Consider the following 12,540-nt stretch of genomic DNA (forward strand, 5'->3'; position numbering starts at 1 on the left):
CCAGAAAAAGAGTATGTGAAGGAAGAATCTATGTCAAGTCCTTGTATATAGGCCCAAGTAAAGGTCCGGCATTCATGTTTCCAAGTCGAACCATAAACTCGGAAATAACAAACTCATCCTAAGCTCAATGTGGGGACACCTTCAGTGATGGATCGCTTTGTCACCTGACCGCCCTTTAAGCACAAATCTCTCGGCTTGCGAAATCTCAGGCACGGAAGTCCCTCGGCATGTTAATGGAGACGTGAAACGATTCCGTCAAGCTGTAGCCCAGTCACTCCGCAGATTCCCTATTCAGGATCTTGGCTGGCCACCGATTGGCTGCAGTCAGCCTGATCTTTAACTCCTACGTGCTTTCTGGTTACCGTAGCAACTGACGGTTTCAAAGCCGCTTTATACAGCATGTTTCATCATATGTTCTATCAGTAGATATCTGTATATAATGTTCCGTTTTCCAAAAAGAGAGGTGATGAGACCAGCCGTCTTGATCCTGTTCCATCCTGAACGCCAAAGTAACCCATTTCACAAGAGTAGCGTCTGTCTCACGCTCGGGGTATCGTATCGTACACTGCCCTATCCAAAACCGCTATGCACCGAAAGAGAAATATTCTCTTGTCCACAGCCGCGTAATTACGCGGCTTCTAAAGTATGCTCCAGTAATGATTGTTGATTCTCGCACCCAAACGCCATTCACAATGTTGTAGTGCCACCATTCCAACTATTCTCTCCGTTTAAAATCGCCCAGGGATCATCGCCATCTCCCGAAAATTGAGCAATTGTTTCTGTAATGTGGTTGAAAAGCCCCTCTTCCGTGCTTTGCCAAATCGGCGTCGCAACGCGGCCTTGGAATTGCCGAAGATCTATACGATTTTCTTCGGGTGTGTTTCCAAGGCCAAGGCCGGGTGACGTATTGCTGCTACCTGAAAAGGGCTCTGTTCCGCGTTGTGCTGGTGATGACTCTGATGAAGTGGTGCGGTCCGGAAGTGCAAAAATCGGGTCGACAACACCTTGAATATTCAACTCCATATCCCCCCTGAGGCCATAGATGGTGTGTAGAGGTATCTGCACGTCCCCCACTGAGGTTGTAGCGGAAGTTCCTGGCCGCCGATGTCCCAGATTCCTTAGAGTTACCCGTCATGACCGACTCTGGCACAGGGCTTACAGCTACACGCCTCCGCTTGTTGCTAACAGGAGCGGACTGTTTTGGCGCCACGTTTCGGGTAACGGCGCCGAGAATAGCATTGAAGCAGTCTGTTGTGTGATGCATCTCCGGCTGGACGCCTGTAAGAGAGCTAAGGGGCTTGCTCATTCTCAAACCAGCCGGCCGCCTATTTCCTTTAGGCATACCAAGAGGCAGCCTTCCGGGCAACGGTGGTGACATCTCAGTATGCTTCGAAATCGAGCTTCGAGCTAGTAGAGGGATACTGGACGCCGGGCCGCCGAAAAGGTCGCGATATTTCGATAGAGATGGCAGTTTGAGACTTGACGTCAAGCCATTTCGCTCGATATCAAGACACGCTTGCTGTAGGAAGGCCGTTGTAACCATGTGAATGCGACCAATAGCCTCCATTGCGTTGATAATGATTTCCAGGTTAGAAACGTCGATGGGAGTCACGCCAGCCACAGGATCATCCTTGGCCAGATAAACGTATACAGTCGTAGCGCAATACAAGGAGAGCGCACAAAGCTGAGTTTTCTGTTTGTCGTGGTTAGTTTAATATCATATGGCCTGTCAGAGAAACAATACGTACGAAAAATGAGGTGTGGTGAGACGTCATTTTGATAATATTGACAATCTCTTCGGCGGCAGCCCTTAGCCTGCATAGACTGCTCTGTTTAATGTTTTCGTTGAAGCCATACTTCTCCGCAGTCTCAATGGCAGCATGATGGAGGCAGATGATGGAAGCGTGCAAATTCAGATTTGCATGCACCGCAGCCGGGTCTCCGATCCTTTGCGGTAGGCGAAATTTCTCGGGTAGAAACATGAAAAGACTCGATAGCTTATTGTCGAGATCGCGGTGGCGCTTCCAGTACTGGCCGTTTAACAGATCGTCGGCGTGATCAGAAGGTTTTGCCCCGTGCACGTGTCGCAAGATAATCTTGAAGACCTCGCAGATAACAATGGCGCCAGAAAAGCTCTCAAAGGGCGCTCCCGTAAATACTTCTTCCAAAAACACGGTTTTCTCTTCATTTCCTGACACAAATGCTTCTTCGGAGGCTGGAAGGCGCGTCATGACCTATATTCTGTCAGTATCATCTCGCAGCGATAGAGCCAATAAGTTCTCACATCTTCAGATTTAATCATATTTGCCCAGCCCGTTGCCATGCTCGCATGTGCATCAATTGCGAATGCACCCCAAAAAACTCTCCTCCGCTCTTCGAGCTCTGTCCAGTTAGAAATCGGGCCGAGCGTAGGGGGAATATCATCTCCTTCTCTATCAAGCCTATCCAGCCCAAGCATCTGGACAAGCCGAACATAGCGAGAGGCACTCATGGATGCTCTTGTGAACAACATCGTTTTAGCCTCATAGCTGGCAATGATGGCCCATGCTTGAGCGTGATTTACTGTAACAAAATGTTCGCCGTCGCTCTGGAATTACTGAGTTAGGGAACATGGCGCATAGGTGGGGAAAGAAGTTGACTCACTCTCATCTCATCCGCTTCTATGTACTGCCGTGCTCTTTTGTAGAAAGCTTCGGCATACTGGTCGTACTTGGCATGACCGCTAGCAGAGTATGCCCAGATTCCGTACTGTAAACACATTGGTGGTTTTCTCGTTGGCGGTCCATAAAATGACTGATAGTAGCGGCCAGAGTGAATAATGGGAAGAAAGTGATAATGTGTCGAGAAGTAGACGTTGTGCCTACAACTATTAGCATTCACCCTTTCCAAGAGATGGCGAAGAGAAGAGATATCAAGCTTACAATTCCTCAATCACCTCAAAGGGAGGCAGTGTCTCAGACATGCCTAGCCCCATTAACTGACCATTCATAAAGGTGCCAGTACCATCCTCTTGGCCAGCAAAGTTTGGAATGTCAAAGGACAGATTTGGATCTGATGCGGTGCTAGAAGTGTTGGCCTGGCTGATATTATCAGCGGGAAATGGAAGGTCGCCCAGGTTAATGTCAGGCTCGTCCAGCATGATGGCTCCATCATCATGGCCTCCTCTATTGACCTCTTTGAGGTATTCTTCGACTTGAGCTAATGAAGAATGAGTAAGCTTGCATAACTAAGATGGACCTTTTTACGGATATAAAATACCTAATCGAGCTTCCAGCTCCTTGACATTGCGCCGCTTGAAAGTTGGCTTCCTCCGTGACTCGGGATACACACATTCGTTGTTTACTTTGACGCAGCGAGTACAGGCAGGCTTCGTTCGGTCACACTTGAGCTTCCTCGCCCGGCACGAGACGCAGGCAAGGGGTTCTGTGCCCTGCATAGACGCCTCGGAGGCGTCGGCCTGGGTCACGGCATCGGTCGACGACATGGCGGGAAAAAGGAGAGTCACATCCGTGGCCGGCGGGCTGTCACAGGGCAGTTTGGCGAGGTGAGACACGACAGAAGCCACCAGAGCTTCTATATAGCGCTGGAGGCCGAAACACACGACTCGTCTCTGGTGCACGCAACCCAGACGAGGCAGATACAGCTTCTGAGAACCGTGACGTGAACATCAACCCAGGTCAATCCGGCCCTAGCAATCCAGGCTTACCAATGTCCGCGCCGTATTCACGCGAAGTCACGTTTTCCTTAAGCCGGGAGCGGAGCGTTTTTGTGCCGAAGTCCGACATCCGACCCCGAGTCAACGGGCAATTATGCTTCTCCCGCCAATTGGAGGAATGACTCTTAGCCAAGCAGCCAGCGCTCGGCGAGCTTATAAAGGCAATCTGGTGCTCTAGACCTCGGGTTTTTGACTTAAGCCCGATACCTGCGTCTCAGGCTTTCTAATCGCAGCCACCGGCCAGCCACGCTCAGCTTTGACAGCAAAGATTGTTCTGGCTCGCGATTCCGAGGAACCGCTGATATGGAATAGCTTCTGACCCTTTCTTCTTGCAACGTGTCTGAATCCTCGGGGGAAGCGTGTCACACATACGGCGCTCGCGTTCGGTCATGTCGGTTCATGGCACAGGCAGGCTCCGGCTTACGTCGCCGTGATAAAAGCAGCACTGAAAGATAGAGACTAGATATTTTCCTGTTGAGTCATCAACATGCAAGGCTACGTAGGTAACACGCCATATATAGTTTGGGTTTGAAGAGGGAAAGAATTGCTTACGCTTGTTGATTATTATAAAATAAGCAGCTATTTTAAACGAGTATAGTCACCCGCAGCAGACGTCATATGCCGGATGAGTGCATTGTATTGGTAAATAGTGCATATCATAACTGCCTTACAGCATGGGGCGCAGCCCGTCATACTCGACGAATGAGATTCAGAACAAAACGTTCAAATTGCCAGTCTCATATTGTGAGAGGAGCTTTACGGAGTGCGGCGAGAGATATGCTTATATATAGACTATATCTCATCAGAAATAAGGCTAAAGTAAAAATAGCTCAGGCTTTGCTTATGCAATGAGAGCATCTCCATCCATTTACGCAAAGATTGTAGAGCTCATTGCAGTATGTCGCCTTGCAATTTAGAATGAGGGCCCGAACAATAGCTCTTGAGATTGGTGTGTTCACGGATGGCCTAAGCCCCCAATAGTAAGCGTACAAGGTTTTGCTTGTTCGTCACACAACTGCAGCAGCCTATAACCTTGCGTACGACTTTAAATGCAATAGATTCAGCTATACGGATAGTATCTGTGACGAAAATTAAGAAGGAAGGGAAATAACGACGGTAGAAGACGAAAGAGGAGATGGCAACACGGAAATGGCAGTGAGTCGGAAATTTTAGATACGGCATAGATGGGAAATTTCACAAGTTCAAACCGGATTGATCCTTTATATGTTTTCAACAGCTCAAATTCATTGGATTGTGTTATATAGTTTGTTGCTTTGAGCCAAAGAATAGTCAAAGATATAACAAAGTGGTCCTTTAACCTTGGTGTGAGAATTCCATTACATGGCTATTGCACGATTTACGATACTTGCGAGGATCCGCAGAAATTACGACATAATTCAGAAAGATCTTATCTACGCATTCATCGGCTCATAGTTCGGTCCGTTTCACTAAGATAGCCGGTGGTATCATTTTTGGTTGACACCATTCGCTCCCGGTCAGGCCTCTTCAACCCCCTTTTACATGGTGATACCATCTCGTTTGCTCTCATCTTCGGTTCCTCTTCTTCTCTTCCGTGCTTTCTTGACCAACGTACCTGCAATTACAGCTACTAATACTACCACGGCGCGAGCGATCTTTCTCGTACCAAGCGCTCAGAGCCTTGCTATCATGCATGAGATCCTCGCCATTGGCGATGATGAAGTTGGATTCATGTTTGGAAGATGAGATGGATCTCACAGCGGAGAGGCCTCATGGCCTGGAAGTTGAAGGTAGTATAGAACAAATCTGAGGGCGTCAGGATTATGTTATATGCTGACAAATGTGCTCTCTTGAGCTATGCTCATAATGCTTGAGGATGTACTTTATATCGCGGCATCGTGATTTAGTTGAGATGAGCCATTTATGCATTTCCTATCCATTTATATCTACTCGCACCTTGATAGAATGAATGCGCGTCTCAGATTCTACCATTAATATACATTATCTGCTTGATAAAGCGAAAAGGATACGATGAGAACGGCGCTTCCTTGGCAAATCTTCCGCGCCGACGATTCTACGCACGATAACGTATCCACTCCCCTCTCTTTTTATCTTCTTTGAAGAAACAAACAGATCCTATGCTAGCTTCCCGTAGAAAGGGCAGGCAATGATGGGTTTTCGTGCCCATTCAGCATCTACCACCACCGGGTGAGAGTCATTTGACAAGCACCGCATTCACAAGGATAGCCTATGATACATTTTTGATCAAGATTTGCCGTCTCAGGTCCAAATACTATCAGGGATCTTATTAATTTGCTTCAGTAACGCTTTCTTGCCTTTCAAATTAAGAAGGTAATCGCAAGGTAGCAGCTCGTGTGACAAGAGCACGCCAAGCCTCTACACTATTGTTGAAATGAGTGAGGTTAACAGCAAAGAACGATCTTAATGTTTGTCATCAGCTATTTGTCCTTGATGGTTACTTTATGGAATTTGAAGGCGGTAAGTTAACTCGTATCGTGCGTCAATTCATGCCTGAGTATCTGACTCACACTACGACTGTTCTTGGCTACTTGTCTCTCGTTAATATCAAAAGTCCCTACAACACCACAATGAACCACTCAGCATGAGATATTTTGTGCAAACTATCCCCTTTGTGTCTAAAAACACCGATGTAGTCATCCTAACGGTCTGGCTTTTTGATCCCACCAGCCGTGAACGCCATAAACAAAGTTGACTCGGAGTGGTAAAAGGCCGTCATATACTTGGTCGCTAGTGATTCTCAGTACATCCTCATAAATGAGAAATCCGTATTCTTTCTCATAGTAAACATATCAAGCTCACATTGAATCAATTGCAGTTTTCTATGCAGCGCTGTAACAACACATATATGTGAGATAACACACAAAAAAAAAAAAAAAAAAAAAAGAATTAAGACTACATGATGGTGAATAGCTGCATATAACTTCAAACAACTCTCAGACAACCCAAGTGCAATGCATATAGACCACAGGCTCTCAGATGATACAAAGCCTCGGTGACTGGCCACGTTAGCAAATTAACATCTGAATGGAAGGAGAAAATGGATGAGAATATAATAAACCTACCTACCGGCACGATGCACAAAGAGCTCTGGAACTCGTATCTAGCTGAAGTACTCGATCATATAAAGCATGCAATTATATTTTTCCTTATTATACGTCGCAGCAAACAATCATTTTCCACGACTTGATTCATCACATGAGTTGTTTACAAGCTAGGAAATTACCCTGGCCCTGAACTCTAGATGGACGACCTTTCTCTCTGCCTTTTTTCTACAATCATAAAGACACACAATGTGACTTTTATAATCATAGGTGCTTTGTATAATCGACTCAACATCTCACTTACGACATGAACCACAACTCGTCATATGCCTGAAAACTGAAGAATTATTTACAAGTCAGCCGAGATAGATGAGCCCAGATGCACAAATATCAACATGATGGCTACTGGAGAAATACTACGTGTTCTCTAAAAGACTTGTCTATGAACTGTTCACACCCTGGATTACATGGACTGTCAATCTTCCCACCTCTGATTGCAATAACTGTCTATTGCCTTGGCTTAACCCAAACCCCATAAAGACATCTTCCACTGCTTCCCAAATACCACCTCCAACAACACACAACTTTTAAATTTCAGGACCGTTACATGCACTAAGGTTTACTGACCCATCTATCAAATTTGACTGGCCGCTAGAACAACTGACAGAAAACAACGTCCGCGCAGGAAAGAAAAAAAAACTTCCCTAGCGCCCTTTCTAATTGAAGGGAACGCCAGACCTTTTGCCACTGACAGGAATTGACTTTGCCACCGGGTATATCCTCTCCCCCATTGTTGCGGGTTAGCCTAGTCCCCCCGTAGCCTTTCGGGAAGTGTTTCGAGAGAAAAAAAAATGGCAAACGCCAATGTTTTGCCTCATCCCGTCCGTCGCATTGCTCGTATCTCTATGTTCACGCCCCCCAGAGGTTTGAGCTGTGCTAGTACGCCAGCGATGTTTTTTAGATCCAACTTTAAAAGAACAAAGAGATTAGAGAATCCCAGTATTAGGTAATGATCGGATAATCCGTCAGACAGAATCTCAGGGTAGATCATAGACTAGTACTCCGCATATATGGCGGATAGCTTCCCTTAACGTCAAGCTAAGTTGTCAAAACTCCATAGACTAATCTGCTCATTACTAGCCGCGGTGCTGGAACAAGACGTGCTACTGTAGCAGGTGTCAACGCTAATGGTTGACACGACTAGCAATATTGAGGGGGCCATCCGAGGGGCACCTTTGCTGAGGGGCGAAAAGGGGCTTGCTGCCTGGCAAGGCTGATGAATCAAAAGGAGTTCATCTCGACGCCTGGAGTTCGTCATGCAGGCTAAAGAAGCGTGGCGGGCGGTGACCCACGCTTGATATGAGATATCGGCCGAGGGAAACAGTCCCAAACTGTAGATGTGCAGGTATCAGCACCCACATTCCGACAAATCTCGGGGGAAATGCCTAGTCTAATTGAAGGGGGTGGGCTCGTGTCATGTCATGTCATATCATGTCAGTCGTACGCGTACTTGGCGTGCAAGCTATTCGGGAGCGGAGGCGAAAAAAGAGCCCTGATGCTCGAAATCCACTGCGTCAAAGGTGTGCTGTAGCAGTCCAGCCATATGAGCAGCGTATTCTTGGCAGTAATGCTTCTATGCACTGCTACCATCGGAATCGGTTATCCCGCTGCCAATAGCTGTCATTCAAGGCCATGTTGCCGAAGAGGATACCAAAAAGTCAAGCCGTACCATCTCATCCTTTGAGAATCCACCCACTGCAATAGTTTGATGGGCCTTTCTCAGCTCCTGGAGAACAACCTGAGGCCTAGACTGCTGTAGATTATCAAGTACTGTTCTCCGCAATAGCCCACTGCCTCCTCATGCAAAGAGATTCCGTCGAGATTCCGTCGTATTGCTACAAGTATGCTGTACCAACAACATGGCCCTTCAAACTGCTCGTAGTGTCCGTAGTCGACGCTGCTAGCATCAGCAAGGACCCATGGCCCCCACGTTGCACCGTTTGGGCGAGCATGGGCGCCCCCGGCCTCGGAATCTTCTTTTGGCGTCTCTGCTGGTTAAATTTCCGCATGTAGTAAACGAATCATAGGCGATGCGCTCTGATGTCTTGACAGGCGGCCAGGCCCATGAGCAGAGCAGAAACGTGACCGGGCAAGGCCAGAGGACCTGCGATATACAGGCACTGCTCCGTTCCCTGCAGGGCATGTGCTGCTAGCCACCGCTTATGCATGCACACTTGTAAAAGCAATTCGGCAGTCCTGGCGCTGGGTGTACGTTTTGCCGATATCGAGATCACTGCGACTTTGCCTCCATGCAACAGCCTAGCGAGATCCGACCCAGGCCAGGCCAGCCGCAAACCGCAAACCGCAAACTTGGAGCCACCACCCCCAGAACCCACACGAGCTTCGAGGACGAGGAAAGAGTTTGCGAGGCCAGTGGCTCAACTGAGTGGCTCAACTGGGCTTCAGCTGGCAACGCTTGTGGCTGTCTGGTGGCCAATCACGGCCGGCTTGCAGCACCTGGCGGGCAGAGCCACTGACCAGCGGGCTGGGCTGGATGAATGGGTGGATGGATGAATGGATGAATGAGTGGATGGGGCAAGCCTCATTTCCCAAACCGGTTTCTGCAGAGGGGCTGCCCCAGCATCCCGATTCATGCGGCGTAGGCGTAGTCAGCAGGCAGCTCGGACCGCATTTACCAGATTGCCGCGCCAGCTCGGCCAAGCGACCCCCGAAGAGCTGCCAAGACCCCCTGGCGGCTCGCTTAGTCAGTTCTGAAGCATCACTGAACCCATCGTCTCGGCCGTAAATCTGGCACCAGAGAAGAGGGGATCTGCTGGGCAATCCACTGCCTGGATTCAGCTGTCAACACTGGCAGTCGTCGAATGTTCGCCGACGCAGTCCTATCCTGGCGATGCCTATCAGTGCCCCTGTCCGGTGCAGCCCAGCACGTGGAATCAACCGCATCCTGCGCTCACCGACGTGGTATTCGGTGACTTTGTGCATGTCTGGCGGCCAATCAGCCCGCCCGGATCACTTACACGCATAACGCCGCATGTACAACGTGCATACATGCATAAGCGCAATCCCTCTGCTCTGCGACGCTGCCACTCTCTCCTTGTCTCTGCTCCTGCACACTGTGCTGTGCGGCACTGCGCCATCCACCTCCACCATCAGCCGCACAGCAAACCGCTGGATCGACGTCTCCAGCAATGCCCACCAGCGTTTCCCACTTCCCGGCCCTCGTCCCACTCCCGCACATGTCAAAACCATTCCCAGCGCACTAGCGATTGCCGCCAGTTGGGCGCTCGGGGAACCGGGAGAAGCGCCCGCGCGCAACGCATCTGGACTGGACAGGACAGGGCCGCGCGCAAGTCAAAGAGCTGGCCAGGCGCCCTTTTAGCCTTTCCGGCTTCTCCCAGTGGCTGTCGTCGCTGCGTTGCTGTGCTGTGCTGTCCCTGTCTTCGTGCCTGTACTGACTGGTCCTGACTCAGCTTGCAGTCCACGTACAGTAGGAGCTGGCGCCCTTGACGCCCTCCCCAGCCACACGAATATAGTACCTGGCGCTGCATCGAATAGACCCCAGCACGGCCAGACGAGGCGAGACAAGGCAAGGCAAGGCAGCAAAAAGCAAAGCGGCTCTTCGGAAGGATGCTGCCATCCAGGCTAGTGCCACTACAGAGCATGCAAAAGGATGTGCCAGTATGCTATTTCCAGCAGCGTCTTTTTTTGACACTTTTACCAACTCCCTGGAGCTGCATGGCAGGGAGCACAGCCCCTGTAGCTTTCTGCTGCAGCAGGGATTTGCTAGTCGACAGCCACCCATGAGCTCCAAGCACCCCCTGCACCATCACATCCATCACACGCTTTGCTGGATCCCATCTGTTCAAGCTTTATTCAGCTCCTCGCGTCATGTCCATATTGCCTGCTAGCCCTGCAATGTGCCCTGCAATGTACACGTACAGCACTCGCTCGTACGAGCACCCATCATACTATACTGTATGTACAGTACTCAGACACACTACTGTACCTGACGCCTAGGTTCTCCGTGCGAGGGGGCACACAACTGGGGCCGGCAAGAACACGACTAGCATCCAGCATGCCGTTAATATCCTTCGCCTCCTATTCGCGCCGCGATGCTCCATTTGCAGTCCTATTTCTGCGAGTCGAGTGCTCGCTTCCGCCATTGGAGATTGACCTCTACAGCAGGTGGATGCGCCACGACGTCTTGCGCAAGACAGTCCCATTCAGGTAGCAGATGTGCATGCCGCCATGAGCGATCGTGATGCTGCGAGAATGGAGTCGTCCGCGCCTGTACTATCCCATCTCGCTTGTTGCTGGCTCGCTTCGCCGTATGATCTGCCTCATAGGCACATGCCGTCGTAACGCTACGAGATTCGTTCCATCAGTGACATTCCGTCTTCATGCTTCAGCAGCCAAAGCACTGTGGCTACTGTCTTCGTGCCAGCTTGGTTCATCGCATAAACCGAATCGAGCCATACACATACACACACCCATTACACCCATGCAAGCTTGGATCGCCAACTTTAGGCGCAAGCATGGATAGCAGCTCTTCATCCTGGCCATGGTAAGTTCCGGGCATCACCAAGGAGAGCAAAAGGCAGCCCTGTCGCCAGTCAACCATGGCATAATCCCTGAGTGTGCATGGACAACCTTCCATATCCGTCCCCGTTTGCCGCGGTCCCAGCCCTTGCGATGCCCGATTCTGGCCTCTCGCTGATGCTTCGTAGCAGCGCATATACGCTGCTGTCAGTCGTCCACGGCACAGAGCACGGAGCACAAGTCTTACAGATGGCTTATACAAGCAGCATCTGTCAAAATCCTCTCGTACGAGTGACGCGTTCGCTTACCGGAATAGCACGTTACATGCCATGGATCGCCGAAACATCCCCCCCCTAACCTCACATCCAGCTCTTCCCCTTCTTTTTCCCTTCTGTCTTGAGCCTGCAGCAGTCAGACTGCGCGTCCATCAAGTCTCGGCCCCCTCCATCAAACCATGCAGCGGCCGCGTGCAAAGTATCTCTTGCGCTACGATTCGCCCACCGCTGCTGTCAAACTCTGCCTCCCGCATTAGTCCCCCCCCTTTGACGCTCGTTAATCTTTTGGCTACTGCACAAGAAGCTCCAAACAGCAAACCAGTATTTAGCACCGTGACGGTTTTCGTTTGATAACACTATTTTCCTCGGCTAATAGTCTATTTGCACTGGCCCGGCTTTCGCACCGTTGCCCCTCCCAAGAGCATCGCAATACGAACTGCAAGGTAAAACGCAGCAGAGAATGTCACTTATACAGCATGCTACACCGAATCATTGCTAGGATCAGCTTCAGCTGGGCTTGGGCTTTTTCTCACCCAGTGCAGCCGAAAGGCAAAAGGAAAAGAAAAAAAAAGTTCAAAGGCTGTCTGTGCCAAGCCGCATGGCCCAGGGTGAATCTTTTCCCTCCTTGATCCTAGCCATGGTAGCATTTTCCGATCCCTTCCCTCCTAGGCGAATTTTCTTGTTTTTCTCTAGGAATTGCCTACTTCGAGTGAGGCCAATACTAAACTAATAGTACATACGCCGATGGCCTATAGCACTACATCATATGCCCTTGGCGGCGCCCACGTAGACGACCGCCGCCACATATCCACGTTTTTACGCAACATTTAAACGGATAGACAATACGGGATCTAAATCTTTGTGTAGTCCAAAAAAAAAAAATGTACCGCCTGCAGACCAACTTCTTAATACGGCAGTGCGCGATTAC

General features: G+C 49.6%; 4 protein-coding genes across 4 annotated transcripts; 2 read left to right on the top strand and 2 right to left on the bottom strand.

Moving 5' to 3' along the window:
- Positions 1-248: 248 nt before the first annotated feature.
- On the bottom strand, positions 249-4,996 carry TrAtP1_012364 (uncharacterized protein). The gene is made up of 6 exons (XM_014090244.2): positions 3,259-4,996; positions 2,922-3,198; positions 2,644-2,860; positions 2,285-2,587; positions 1,749-2,234; positions 249-1,693 (listed from the first exon to the last, which is right to left on the bottom strand). Exons 1-6 carry the CDS (start codon positions 3,482-3,484, stop codon positions 914-916), a joined length of 2,289 nt encoding a protein of 762 aa, XP_013945719.2. The 5' UTR covers positions 3,485-4,996; the 3' UTR covers positions 249-913.
- Positions 4,997-8,975: 3,979 nt separating this feature from the next.
- Positions 8,976-9,314, top strand: TrAtP1_012365 (uncharacterized protein; the record flags this gene model as incomplete). Its single annotated transcript, XM_066115495.1, has 1 exon — positions 8,976-9,314. Exon 1 carries the CDS (start codon positions 9,087-9,089, stop codon positions 9,312-9,314), a length of 228 nt encoding a protein of 75 aa, XP_065971594.1. The 5' UTR covers positions 8,976-9,086.
- A 515-nt stretch (positions 9,315-9,829) lies between these two features.
- On the top strand, positions 9,830-10,177 carry TrAtP1_012366 (uncharacterized protein; the record flags this gene model as incomplete). The annotated part of the gene is made up of 1 exon (XM_066115496.1): positions 9,830-10,177. One exon carries the CDS (start codon positions 9,830-9,832, stop codon positions 10,175-10,177), a length of 348 nt encoding a protein of 115 aa, XP_065971595.1.
- A 750-nt stretch (positions 10,178-10,927) lies between these two features.
- TrAtP1_012367 (uncharacterized protein) lies at positions 10,928-11,419 on the bottom strand (the record flags this gene model as incomplete). Its single annotated transcript, XM_066115497.1, has 2 exons — positions 10,928-11,162; positions 11,289-11,419. 2 exons carry the CDS (start codon positions 11,417-11,419, stop codon positions 10,928-10,930), a joined length of 366 nt encoding a protein of 121 aa, XP_065971596.1.
- Positions 11,420-12,540: the final 1,121 nt, after the last annotated feature.

The sequence above is a fragment of the Trichoderma atroviride genome, chromosome 7 (genome assembly GCF_020647795.1).
Source record: "Trichoderma atroviride chromosome 7, complete sequence".
Lineage (NCBI taxonomy): Eukaryota > Fungi > Ascomycota > Sordariomycetes > Hypocreales > Hypocreaceae > Trichoderma > Trichoderma atroviride.

Excerpts from the sequence above, each read along its gene's own strand:
- TrAtP1_012364 (XM_014090244.2), bottom strand. The coding sequence starts at position 3,484 with ATGTCGTCGACCGATGCCGTGACCCAGGCCGACGCCTCCGAGGCGTCT. Across the intron at positions 2,235-2,284 it reads ATATGATTAAATCTGAAGAT|GTCATGACGCGCCTTCCAGC; the intron begins GTGAGAACTTAT and ends GACAGAATATAG. Across the intron at positions 1,694-1,748 it reads CTCACCACACCTCATTTTTC|AAAACTCAGCTTTGTGCGCT; the intron begins GTACGTATTGTT and ends CACGACAAACAG.